This window comes from Meles meles, chromosome 19, assembly GCF_922984935.1.
Source record: "Meles meles chromosome 19, mMelMel3.1 paternal haplotype, whole genome shotgun sequence".
In the NCBI taxonomy this organism is placed as follows: domain Eukaryota; kingdom Metazoa; phylum Chordata; class Mammalia; order Carnivora; family Mustelidae; genus Meles; species Meles meles.
In genome coordinates, this window is record NC_060084.1 from 1,873,333 (window position 1) to 1,885,869 (window position 12,537).

Consider the following 12,537-nt stretch of genomic DNA (forward strand, 5'->3'; position numbering starts at 1 on the left):
GTGTGACAAATTCCTAGACGTGGGGTTGTAGTGCGTTAGGTTGTGTACCCCACGTAGATCGAGTTGTAATCTCTTCTCGACTGTTCTTTTCGGAGCATTTTGTGACTTATTCAAGATTTATAGGACAGCGTTAGGTCCAGCTGTGTAATTAATTTTATAGGGAACTCTGGTCTGAAGAAATAGGAGAGAAGGTTTTGGATCAGGTGGAGATAGTAACTCACGGAGCGCGTGACTCCGTCTGCCCCAGCAGGCGCCCAAAGCCGCGGCACGGCCCTGCTCCGACGGGCACTCAACCTGGCAGGTTTTACATCTCAGTGGTGAGCAGGAGACGGGTGATGTTGTCTTTGACAGGGAGTGGTTATTGTTACACTACCGTGTAAGCAGCGTTTTACTTAGAAAGTTTTTATGTAAAATTTTTATATGCATGTTTTATATGAAAATTGAAACTGTAATAAACATCATTACTTTCAGGTAACAGTGAAAATCATTCCACATGGACCAGATGGAAGAAAATAAGATTTTTTTTTTTTTTTTTTTGGTCCTCCCAGGTAACGCCAAGAACCGAGGCCCCGATCGGCAGCGTGAGCACCAGTCTGGAGAGCGCCCTCCACACATCGGTCCATTCCACGGAGGACTCGCCGCCCAAGAGGACTGTGGGGAAACACGCCAAAGGTGAGTGCGCCGGTGCGAGGGCTCTGGGGGAGGAGGGGCACCAGGCTGGGGAGCAGAGATGTTTGTGATGCTCTTTGGCGAAAGACTTTGAGAGCTTTCGTCAGCCGCGGTCTTTTTAGTGAGGTGCATGGTTTCTCTACGCTGTGCACATATGTGAACACATCTCTGCTGCGAAAGTCTCAAATACGGGTGTTTACTCGGGGGGAATGAAGGTTGCTACACTCTCCTCCCTGCCCCATGCCACAGAAGTCCTAGGTTCCAGAGCGGCACTGTCCTGCGGAACTTTCTGCGGACCCGGAACATTCTTTCTCAGTAGTACTGAGTCTGTCGCGTCAGCCACGTGTGCCTTTTGAGCACCGGAAATGTGCCTCATGCGACCAGGGACCTGGCATTTTATCTGTATTTCCTTTCCAGTGGCACCACGATAGCTCTGCGTGGGTCAGGGCCACCATATCGGACAACGCGGCTCTGGAGATGACCCAGGGCACGTGTCACGTGAGGCAGAGTCTCCTTGGTTCCTGGGCTAGTGGGACAGTCACAGCGTCACACTTACCATACACTGTAGGCTGAGTGTCGGTGACACATGGGGCTCGTGAGGGCCAGGGTGGCCCCAACTGGGCCCTGTGATCAGGAGGCCCAGGGCACTCGAGGCCACTCATTCCCGCCCTCCCTGGCCTTTGTTCTCCGTTTGTCCGTGTCTCTGGCACAGTGTGCCTCACGGGTGCCTCATTAACGCTTCGTTTTCGACATAAAGCCCCACTCTGACGAGATCACAGAGCCAGCTGTCCCACCTCGGGTCACAGTGAGCCTCCGCACTGCTGCCCCGTGCTCACGTGCAGAAGCGCCCGGGAAACTGAAACTGAGTCCTTGTAGGTCAGCCCCTGGGTGGGGCCGCCGTCGAGAAGACACAACGGGCTCGCTTCACGGGATGGGTAGTTGTCACTCCCGCTTGGGGACTCTTCTCCCTCGACAATGCTCTTGTCCTCTTCCCTTAAACACGTCATCCTGGGACAAGTGTCCTTTGTCCCTCGACTGTCCAGCGTGGGACCTGCACCTCTTTGTGTCGGGGGGAAGGCTTCCTCTTTCGCACAGTGCTTTTTCCTCGAGACATAATTATCAAGACCCCCTCGTTCTGTCTTTTAAACGTAAGCGCAAGACACGGGACTGTTCTCTCGGTCCTTCCCTGTCCGCGAGCCGTGGGCCCCAAGAGCCCGCGTGAACCGTTGTCGGCAGCAGCTGCGGCCAACGAAGCCTGGCGGGCCGGGCGCCGTGAGTCGTCCTCGTGTTCCCCGTGGAGCGGTTCTGAGTAAGAACTTTCTTCTGCCCAGAATTTGGCAAGCAAGTGAGGCTGGTATTCTTAGTCACACTTCTTGTGATGCTCTGCCGGGCCTGGGCGGTCGCTCTTGGCGAAGCCTAAAGTCACTGCGGGTGTTATTACTATAGCGTTTTCTTGCTGCCTCTTCTGTGTTCCACTTGGGGTTGGATTCTTCCCTGCTTCCTTGGAAGTCCTCAGCGAAGGAAGAGGTTAGACTTAGGTATAAAAGTGCAGGGACAGCCGGAAACTGGCCGCTGTCGTCGGGCGCCGTTCATGGTGGCAGCCGCCTTCCCTGTGCTCTTCGTTGTGAAAATTTTCAAGCATGGGGGTAGAGGGACGAGGACAGTCGTTCCAGCATCCGGCTTCAGTGCCGGTGTGGGCCTGAACTGCTCAGGACCAGCAGGCAGCGCTGCCCTGCTCGCCGAGAGCTCAGAGCTCCCCCCAGACCCACGCAGCCCGGCCACTTCGCTGACACGTAGGGGACGTCGGTAACGAGCAAGATGAGGTCGAAGTTACTTGCGGTGACGCTGTCCGTGGAAGGAGCTGTGGAAGGAGCTCGGTAGCTCGGCTTTCTGGGTTGGAGGAGTTCTGTTTCCAAATTACCCTCATGTGAGACCGAGTATTGCAGGAAGCGTAATGACGCCGCAGACGGCTTTCCAGACCTCTGTCATTCTTAGAGCTTACGGACTCCTAAGAGCTTTTGTGCCTGTAGGTTATACCTGTAGGTGTTTATCATATTAGGAGTTAAAGCTGGGATTTCTTTTTTTTCCTAAATAAATGCATTTTGTTGGGTGCCATTGTGGTTTTGTGTTTGTCGTGTAGCAGCGTTGTGACACAGGGTAACGTCAAGTCTTGTCCGCCACAGAGAGCTAGAGTAGGGATTCTGGTAAGAGGCGGGCGGTGAAACCTGGCTTCCAGACGAGTGGTTGGCTGCCCTGCTGGGGCCCGAAGGCGCGTTGGCAGTGGAAACGTTTGGTGACTTTGTTCACTCTTTCAGCGTTTTACTGAGACTTTGAAACCTACAGTAAAGTTCAGAGAATTTTACGGTGAACACCTGTCTTTTTTTTTTTTAAGATTTTTGTTTATTTATTTGACTGAGTGAGAGAGAGATCACAGGTACGCAGATCACCAGGCAGAGAGAGAGGGAAGCAGGCTCCCCGCTGAGCAGAGAGCCCGATGCGGGACTCGATCCCAGGACCTTGAGATCATGACCTGAGCCGAAGGCAGAGGCTTTAACCCACTGAGCTACGCAGGCGCCCCCTCCTGTAGCCTTTTTTGCTGTTTTCTTGCACCATTACTTTTTGAAGACTGGCTGTTTGCAGCCTTCCTCAGCCAGCGAGTTTCATCTGAAGCACAGAACAGAGTTGTCTGAGTGACGGTTGCTTGTCCCCTGAAGACAGGGTGACTTGGAGAGGTAGGAGTCGAGCTGACCGTCCCACAACGGCTTCTCTCAGAGAGCAGCTCTGTCCGTGTCTCCATCGAGGAGGCATCCAGGGATTACGCATCTGTAACTTTTCAGGCCTTACCTTGAACTCCCAGCTGACCTCTTGATGGGGGGCGGGAGAACTTGCCCTGTGCTCAGGGCTGTACGGAGGCCAGGGCTTGCTTGCCAGCAGGGTCAAGGCTTTTAGCCTCTTGATGATCTGTTGATGGCTGGAAATGAGCCGTGCGGGAGTATTTACACCTTGGAAGTGGGTACAGGCTGCAGACGAGGTGCTGTCCCACGGCCAGCTGTGACACACTGTGCAGAGGTCCCCTGCAGCGGCCCCGCCCCCCCACCTGTCCTGTCTGCTGCGGTCATGTTCCTCCCGTGTGTGCCTGCAGTGCGCCCGCAGCCCGGTTCAGGGAGGAGCAGGGGGTGCTCTGTGGCCTGTGAGCCCCTGCACCCTGACTGCAGTGCCCTCCTCTCTCGGGCGGCCATGAGAGGTCACGACAGATCAGCCTTCGTCTTTGCTTGGCTGACCCTCCCCACCACCACCACTACTCTGTCCTCTCAGTTTCTTCCTGTTTTTAAACCATGGACCATCATACCTGCAGAAGCACTGGGGTGGCGTGCTCTGTGGGTCCCCTGGTAACGCACATCCCGGTTCTCCTGCCTCTCCGTCTGCTCATTCCCCGTGAAATCTCCTCTGTCTGCCCCGAAATGCTGGTGCAGTCAGGGCTCCTCGCTGGCACCGCTCACACTCTGTTCGGGTGTCTTCTGTGCCGCTGATGACTTTGAGATCGGAGCGATCTGTCAAAGACGGAGCGATCTCTGTCTCTTGCCCGGGACCCCGAATCCCCGTGAATATTTCCATCGAGGTGGCCCGCTGGTGGTTCTGCCCGTGTGTCCAGAATGGATCCATCACTCCCATTGTTTCCAGTGTATGCGATTGGTACAACCTTCAGGCGTTTGGAGCCGCACTGCCAGCCCACCCCAGCTCGCCGCCCCACACGAGCAGATGCACCCTCGTAGCCCCGGCAGGTCTGGCTCTGCGGGCCGGCACTGCGGCCGCCATCCTGGTTCAGGCCTCCGGCCCCTCTGCCGCCTGTGGGTTCTCCATCCCCTAGCAGGGACCTGCACTACAGCGGGACCACAGTGTCCTTCCATAGGAAGCTTGTCACAGGGCTCTCAGCGGCAGCTGCTGGCGGCTGCTGTCACCGCACTGACCAGCATGAGGCGCCCCGTCCGTGGGTGTGCACCTCGTTGATGTCGCACCGGCCTTCCTTTTGTTCAGAGATCCAGTAACTGCCCAAGGTCACCGAGCTGGAAGGTGTCTCATCTCTAACAACCCGTCTGACACAGAGCCCACGTGCTTACCTTGACCTGCCCGGAGGAGGCCTGTCCTTGTGTCCCTGCTCTTGTCTCTTGTCACTCCTCTGAACTGGGGGCTCTAGCCATGAGCAGACTTCTTAGACGCCCCGCCCTGTCCTGCCTGGGCCTCGATCATTGCGTCCCTCTGCCCAGATGGGCTCTTCCCTTTGAAGTCCAGCTCACATGGCTGTGCTGTGAGCTTTGTACTTTTTGTGTCTCTTTTGGTTGGTGCTGTCCCTAAAACGTACTAATGCCGAATAAAATGTTTGCCCTAATAGTTAAATCAGTGAAAACTCCTTGGGCCCTTAGGTTCAAGTGCCGTATCACTAACCCTTCAAGTAGAAGATGCGCGTGTTCGTTTCCTGTTGTGCTACTGGACAAGTACCCTGTAGCAGCGTCATGTTTCCAGACCGGGCCGTGCACGACTCTGGTTCCTGTTCACGTTTTTGGAGAACTCACAGACCAATTAATGCGCTGTAGCTAGATGATAAAAAAAAGGCAAAGAAAAACAATTTGGGGAAATCTTAAATAGAAGGCGACGGGTCCTAGGAAGGGGTGGAGAGGAGGCAGTGCGGGCTGATGGGCAAGTAGTGGAGGCTCCGGTTTTAGCAGGAGCTGAAGAGCCGCTTCTGAAGTCCTAGGATCAGTCTGGGATGAAGTCTGGGATCGTGACCTGAGCTGAAGGCAGACATTAAACCCACTGAGCCACCCAGGCGCCCCTAAGCAGGAAGCATCTTAAATGTTATTCTGGTTCCGTTTCTTTACTTTAAGTAAGAAGACGTTGAATCCTTCTGTGTAAGACTCGGGCGAAGGGGGGTTTGTGCGGGGGCTGGTCTTCTCCCGCAGTCTGGCCGTGATGGCTTGTAACGTCGTTTGGGTTTTGAAGTGGTTTCCTGTGTGGGGCACGTCGAAATTAAACTTCGACAGAAGATTGACTTGATCGGAACCAAGTAAAGCATCTATGGCAGGAAAGTGCCAGCGACTCCGTTTTTTCCAGGAGAGTCTAGGGTAGAAGGGGAAGATGTTCCAGAGGAGTGACTTGTTCTTGGAACACGTTGAAGCTGTCATCTGTACGTGTCCGGGATAAACGTGTGGCATCACAGCTCTCACAAATCACTTGAAGATGCTTGGCGTGACGGTGACCCTTAGAGCGTGGCAGTTTGGACTGGGAACTCCCAGGACTGCGGTCACGAGCGTGTTTCTGGGTTTCTGGTCTTGGTTTTGTCACTGCTGGCTGAGAGGCCTTTGGGTCTGGCTCAGCCCTAAACCGTCTGCGACTTTTTGCCAGCCCCTCCCCCGTTCAGATGCCCAGTCGCGTGTCAGGTGTTTCGACCTCTGGCTTGGACTGCTCGAGCAATGTCTGTGTACTTCCCTCCCACGCAAATGCCCTCCTGCCTTTTCCAATTACATTAGCGCACTGGTTTTTGAAATTAGGTATTGATCCAATTATAAAATGGTAGTTTGGTGGAATTAGATGTTTTATTGAAGGCTGTGCGGTCTGACTTGCAGGACCTGGAGCCAGATTGCTCATGTGTTTCTTGAATGAGAAAAGAACGAAAGTTAAAACAAACTGTCTTAAAAGGAGAACACCCGTCCGGCTTTGCTTTCTCAGTTCAGCATGAGTGAGCAGGCTGGCCTGGGCTCGGGTGCCCTTGCCTGGGCCCCATCAGTCCTTGAAAGACATGCCTGCGTGCAGTCCAGACGCTAGCCTGTTTGCCCCACACAGGAGCCCCTCCTGCCTGGTCCACCTTCCCAGGGTGCCTCTGGCTGTGGCCCTTCTCCCTGGGAGTCTTCGTGGGCGATGCGAATCCCATCCCTTCCCGATGGACCGATTTCTAGCCCACCAGACCTAGCCGTGACCGCTTGCACTCTTCAGAAAATCATGAGACTTCCCTGAGCCAGTTAGATGACCGTCTGCAGGACCGACCGGGGCAGCGCGAGGAACAGAGGTCGCTGCGTCCGTCAGGAGAGAAGTGGGTCGTAAGCAGATGTTTGTGTGCATATGGGAACGAGTGCCCTTTAAAATCATGAAACTGCGTGATGGAAATTTGGGATAAATTACTCGTCATTCCACCACCAAGCACAGGGATTCTTGCAGCTTTGGTAACTTACTTTTCAGCTTTCTTTTACTTTTAACGGCTCTGGCCGTGTCACACGCACACTTTGTCATTTCTTAGGTAATATTACAAGCTCTTTTCGTTTTTGTTCTTGAAATCGTGGTCTCTAACGTGAGCTCCAGAGCCGAGAAGCGGCTTCACGTCTTCGAAGCCTCATGGAAGGCCCCATAGCGCCTCCCACATCAGCCACTCTTGCTGCCGCACGCCTGGAGGGCCCCCGTGACCACAGGTGCCTCGGCGGGGACAAGTCCCCCGCTGGCGGAGGAGCAGAGCCCCCCGCGGTGCCTGGCACCCGAGCCACGCACACTGCCCACAGGTGGGGTGGTGGCACTGGCCCACGGGGTGGCTCACTCCGGCCGCCGTCCCGGCCAGGCCTCCCAGACTGGAGCCGCGGAGTCCCAGACGCCTGGGTCCCTTGTAGACGGCTGAGTAGCGTTCGTCTACTTTCTACGCTCTCCTGTCCAAAGATGAGTCACTTCCGCCTTCAGGCCAGTTGGGGTTTTCTCTCTGGACTTTTTTTTCATAAATCCCAATATTATCCAGTCCTGGGACTTTTAGGTTCACGTTGCTGTCTCGTGGCAGGGAAAATGCTGACTCTCTTTTTCTGTGTTCGTTGACTTCATATATTTTCTTGTGTAAAAAAGGAGGAAGATCTGGATTAGAGTGATGTCATTGTGGGTTAGTTTTTAAAAATACGGATTGGGAAAACATAAAAGCTATTAATTTGCTGACAGTCTGATGGAGGAAGCCAGACCGGAACAGCAAGTGGTCTCACTGAGTGAAAACGGGGGTGTGCGACCTCGAAATGCGGTCTTTGTTTTTCCAGAAAGGAAGCAAATACCTTTTTTTTTTTTTTTTAAGAGTAATTCCTTCCTGTAAGGTACTATTTTAAGCTTAAAAATACTTCAATTTAGGGCGCCTGGGTGGCTCAGTGGCTTAAGCCGCTGCCTTCGGCTCAGGTCATGGTCTCAGGGTCCTGGGATCGAGTCCCGCATCGGGCTCTCTGCTTGTCAGGGAGCCTGCTTCCGTCTCTCTCTCTCTGCCTGCCTCTCTGCCTACTTGTGGTCTCTCTCTGTCAAATAAATAAATAAAATCTTTAAAAAAAAAAAAATACTTCAATTTAGTGGCTTCTTGTATCTCCCAAGATGTATATTGACCCTGATGCGACTTTACAGAATTAGGTCGAGGAGGAGTTTAGCAGGTAAAGGGTCTTCTCCAAAACAGCCACAGTGACCTCTGCATGCAAGGTCCTATCTGTCACGTTCCCAGCCCCTGGAATCTGACCTCGTGCATAGCAGGAATCTGGTAGGACATGTCGGTGAGCAGACAACTGTTGGTTTTAGACGAAGATTGCACATTTTTCTGCTCAGGTCCAGATCGTGAATATGTTTGTCTTCGGGAGGCCTGGGGTTTCTGGCACAGCGGCCGGGCTCTGCTGTCGCGGGGTGGAAGGCGGCCGCTGGCGGTGCGTAAACAAACGGCGTGGCTGTGCACCAGCAGAACCATTTACACGAACAGGCCCAGGGCAGCCTCCCGTCTGCCAGCCCCGCTTTGCCCGCGCTGTCCGGGAGAAGTCTTGGCGGTGATGGGATGTCCCATGTCTGCTGCGCCGCACGGCGGCCCCTGCCACATCTGGCTGTGGAGCACTTCGGTGAGATAAGCACACCCCAAAAATTAGATTTTTCATTCTGTTCGGTCGTAATTAATACACACGTAAAGAGTCATGTGTGGTTAGCAGCTGCGGTGTTGGGCATGGCAGGGTTAGAACCTTCCCCGAAGCGCGTTGCCCACAGCGGTCTGTCGTTCCGGGAGGAGTGTACACGGTAGGGAATACAGAGTTCTGTGGCCCAAAGAACTGAGGACTTGTGAATAAGAAAAGACTTGTGCCTTCAGGACTACAAGAGCCTCTAGGATTCCGTTGTGCCAGTCTCCCAGGAAGTCCTGGGATTTTGCCTCTGAGCTGCTTGACCGTGAGGCTTTCTAGGCGTGTCCTTGAACACCTCAGAGCACCCGCGTTCTCAGGGAAGACCTTGGGAGACGCCGGTGCGGCAGGCCGGGACGCTGGCTGTCTGCGGGACGTGGAGCTTCATGGTGTCAGGGGTCTTGCTGGGTGCTTGGACAGTTAGGTTTGGAAGGTCCGTGGGACTCCCCGTGGTCCGTGGCCCAGGGTCGTCGGGGACCGGGAGCACTGACGTGGAGCAGGACGTGTGTCACACGCACGTTCCGAAGCGCCTGGTCTGTGGCGGGCTCTCCTCCGTGGCCGCAAGGGGTGACTAGACTGCCCGTGTCCGCAGACGGTGTGGACACCTCAGGAATCCGTTCCCTTGGCACGTGAGAGACAGTGTCACTTCGAGCACAGCTCAGCGTGGCTGCGCAGGTCGGAGCCCGCACCACCTTCGTAAGTGGCCGTTCTGTGTTCAGCGGCTGTTTGTGCTCAGGCGTTTGCATTTTCACCCCGATCTAAGGGCCGGAGGACTTCATCGCACCCTCCGAGAAGTTCTGAGGGGCTGCAGCAGGCGGCCGGGTCCACGCCGGCGGTGGTTCGCGTCCTCCGGCGCCGGCGCCCCATGCCGCCGCCGCCTCCCAGGCTGCCTGCACCGTCACGGGACTGTGACACCGTCACTGGGGACAGGAAACTCCCCCCGAGACGCTGTGCGGGCCCCATCACAGCCTGGAGCGCGAGTTTTGGCGAAGCCGGAGCGGGTCCCCCCTGGTCTGCCCTCATGGCGGGGATCTGTGCCCCAGCGCTCGTCACCTCCTGCTGTCCCTCCAAGGACGCTGCTCTTCCTTCCCTGCCGTCTGTTGTGATGCTCGGCCTGCCGTCCCTGCCGTCCCTGTCCCTGCGGTGACGACTATCTGCTTCCCTCTCCAGCCCCCAAGCCAGCCCCCGGCGGAGGAGGGCCAGCGGCGCCGGCGTCCGAAGCCTCGTTTTAAATTGTTAAAATATCAAATGCTAACTAATGTGTACTTCAAGGTTTGATTTCATTTTTATAATCTTGTTTGTTGTTGTTGTTTTCTGCTTTTACAGTGAGTGTCGAAAAGATAGACCTGAAGGGATTATCACACAAAAAAAATGACAGAAATGTTGAATGTTCCTTTGAGGTAAGATGCCAAGTTTTTTTTTTCCCTTTTCTCCTCTAAGGGGCAGGAAGGAAACATTTGCTCTGAGTAGATACGTGGATTGATCTAAGTGGAAGGCGGGCCGTCTTGCCAAGCACTGTGCCAGTGCTGGGGACACAGAAAGCCGGGCCTGGGCCCTGGGTGGGCCGCCTCCCGCCTGTGTGCTGAGGGCTCTCTGGACTGGCGTGCTCAGCTGCTGGTGGCTGGTCACCAGAGTTGGCTGACGCAGAGACACTGTGTGACAGTTGAGACACACTGTGGTTTCGGATCGGAGGCCCCCAGGAACCGTGGCTCGTCGCCTCACAGGGTGCCGGGAGCTGGGCTCCGTGGGGTCCTTGGGGGCCCGGGCTCCCCGCCATTGAGTGCTTTGATACCCCCGGGGTGTGCGCCCTCAGCCTCATGGTCCAGGGTAGCAGCCAGGGTGCTAGTCTTCACGTCTGAATTCCAGGTAGCAAGACACAGGATGAAGAGGGGGAAAACTTTACTTTTCTCTTTCTTTTAAGAGAGAGAAAAGCGGCCACTAGACATTTCCACTTACGTTTTGTTGACCAAAACTTAGTTTCTTGATCCTACTTAGCCGTGGAGGAAGCTGGGAAACGAATCCTGGCTGACCACCCCCCCGGGGTTCTGTTCCACGGCTGCCCTGGGGCGTGAGGCTGTCCTTTGGCTGTGCACCTGCCTGAACCCTGGGTGATAAGGAGAGCCTGCTTCCTGCGCTCCCAGGGAGGGCTCTCAGGAATCAGCTTCTGGTTCGTATCTAGTGTCCGTGGTCCGATCCCGTGTGTGGTTCACTGACTTTCCAAGCGTATGGCTGCATCAAAATACTTAAACTACTTTTGCCACTGAAAGGATAGCCTCTTCACTTGATTCCCGAGGGGACCGCATTGTGAGAAGCCTTGTTTCACGGTGCATGTGTCTTCAGAATGTATGGGAAAGCTTGCAGGCTGTCGAAACTTGACCAGCACCCAGGTCTCAGCACCCGGAGAACCTTGGAATCCTGACGTCTTCAAGGCCTCATGGGGTGGGAGCCTAGTGGGTATCTGGGACCCCGAGCACATTGGTCCCCTCCACCACGCTCTGCGTCTCATGGCCAGGCCTCCCCTCACGGTCACCACCTCCATCGGCCGGAGCCGTTCTGGAGGCTGGGCCCCACTCAGCCTGTCTGGTCGTGCTGGGCTTTGACCCGGCCCCGTCCATAGGCCCACAGTCTGGGCTTGTACAGTGTGAGATGTGACTGTGGCCCGTGTGACTGCCTGTAGCTCCTCTTGGAAGATGTGAGCTTTGGCAGGATAGACACTTGGTCTCTTCTGGCCTCTCGTGCCTCTTAGGAGGAGATGGGAGTTATGGTCAGGAATGGCGGGGGGCAGCAGGCTGGTGAGGACGGGGACATGGTGCCCTGAGTCCTCAGCAAAGGGAGCCTGGAGCCCTGAGCTTGCAGCGCCAGACTCAGGAGTGTGGCCTGGTGTCGACGCCGTCGCACGGGGGAGGTGTGTGGTTGAAGACCCTTCTGCCCCGGCGGGTGAGTCAGCGTGTTCTGAGACTTTAAGCCAAAGCTTCGGTTATCTGCGGATCTTACGTTTCTTGAAGTGATAACTGACAAAAGTATTTTCGTATTTAGGAACGTGAGAATTCTTCTCTCCTCTAGAAGTCCAAACTTTTTTTCTTTTGGGGTACTTTTAAAAAAGGTTTTATTTATTTGAGAAAGCAGATGAGTGGGAGGAGGGGCAGAGGCAGAGAGAGAGATGGAATCGCAAGCAGACCGCGCCCTCAGCACGGAGCCAGGCCTGGGGCTCAGCCGCTGAGATGGTGACCTGAGCCGAAATCAAGAGTCAGACGCTCAACCGACCGAGCCACTCGGGTGCCCTTTGGAGCACTAACTCGATGTGCCCTCAGGGATTCCCAGCCCAAACTGTGTTTGTTGAACGGTAACTCCAGGCATAAAGGAAAGATAGGATCAACGTTAAGAAAATTTCTACTTTGTTATTACAGTAGTAACACTGCTCATTCACGCAGCTGAAACTGTGCTTGTTTTGTGCGGGGCTCCTGGGGAGCTGCTTGTGGCTGTTGTCCACAGGTCAGGCTGGGGACTCCTGCCATGCGAGGAAGGGAGACTCCTCGAGGCTGTGCACCTTCGCGAGTGTAAGTGCAGGCGTCCCGCCAAGCGCTGCCGGCACCGCGCTCTGGAGAGAGCACAGCGACGAGCCCGCCCGTCTCCCCCGTCTGCTGCCGTCTGAAATGACTCCCCTCCAAAATGAGCCCCAGTAGGGTTTTTCTGTCTTAGAAATCAACAAGCTAGCCCTAAAATATGTACGGAAGGAACAACGGAGTAGTCAAAACAATCTTGAGAAGAGGGATTAAGTTGGAAGCTGCCCGTTGCCTGTCTTGGAGACTCGCGGTCAGACTCGGGACACTGGTGCGTCGGGTCGCCGTAAGCGTGGGCACCTGTGAGCGGGTCGGAGAGAGTCCACTCAGACCCGCAGGTCAGTGGCCGACTGACGTGCACGCTGTTCAGGGAAGAA

The 12,537-nt window shown here is 55.1% G+C and overlaps 1 protein-coding gene across 2 annotated transcripts in view; it reads left to right on the forward strand.

Moving 5' to 3' along the window:
* ZCCHC14 (zinc finger CCHC-type containing 14) overlaps positions 1-12,537 on the forward strand; it is a 53,756-nt gene that overhangs the window by 21,784 nt on the left and 19,435 nt on the right. For both annotated transcript variants that reach the window (XM_045987746.1, XM_045987747.1), the window contains exons 2-3: positions 549-672; positions 9,927-10,000. In XM_045987746.1, the coding sequence (XP_045843702.1) occupies positions 549-672; positions 9,927-10,000 (198 nt within the window). The remainder of the gene's footprint in view (positions 1-548; positions 673-9,926; positions 10,001-12,537) is intronic.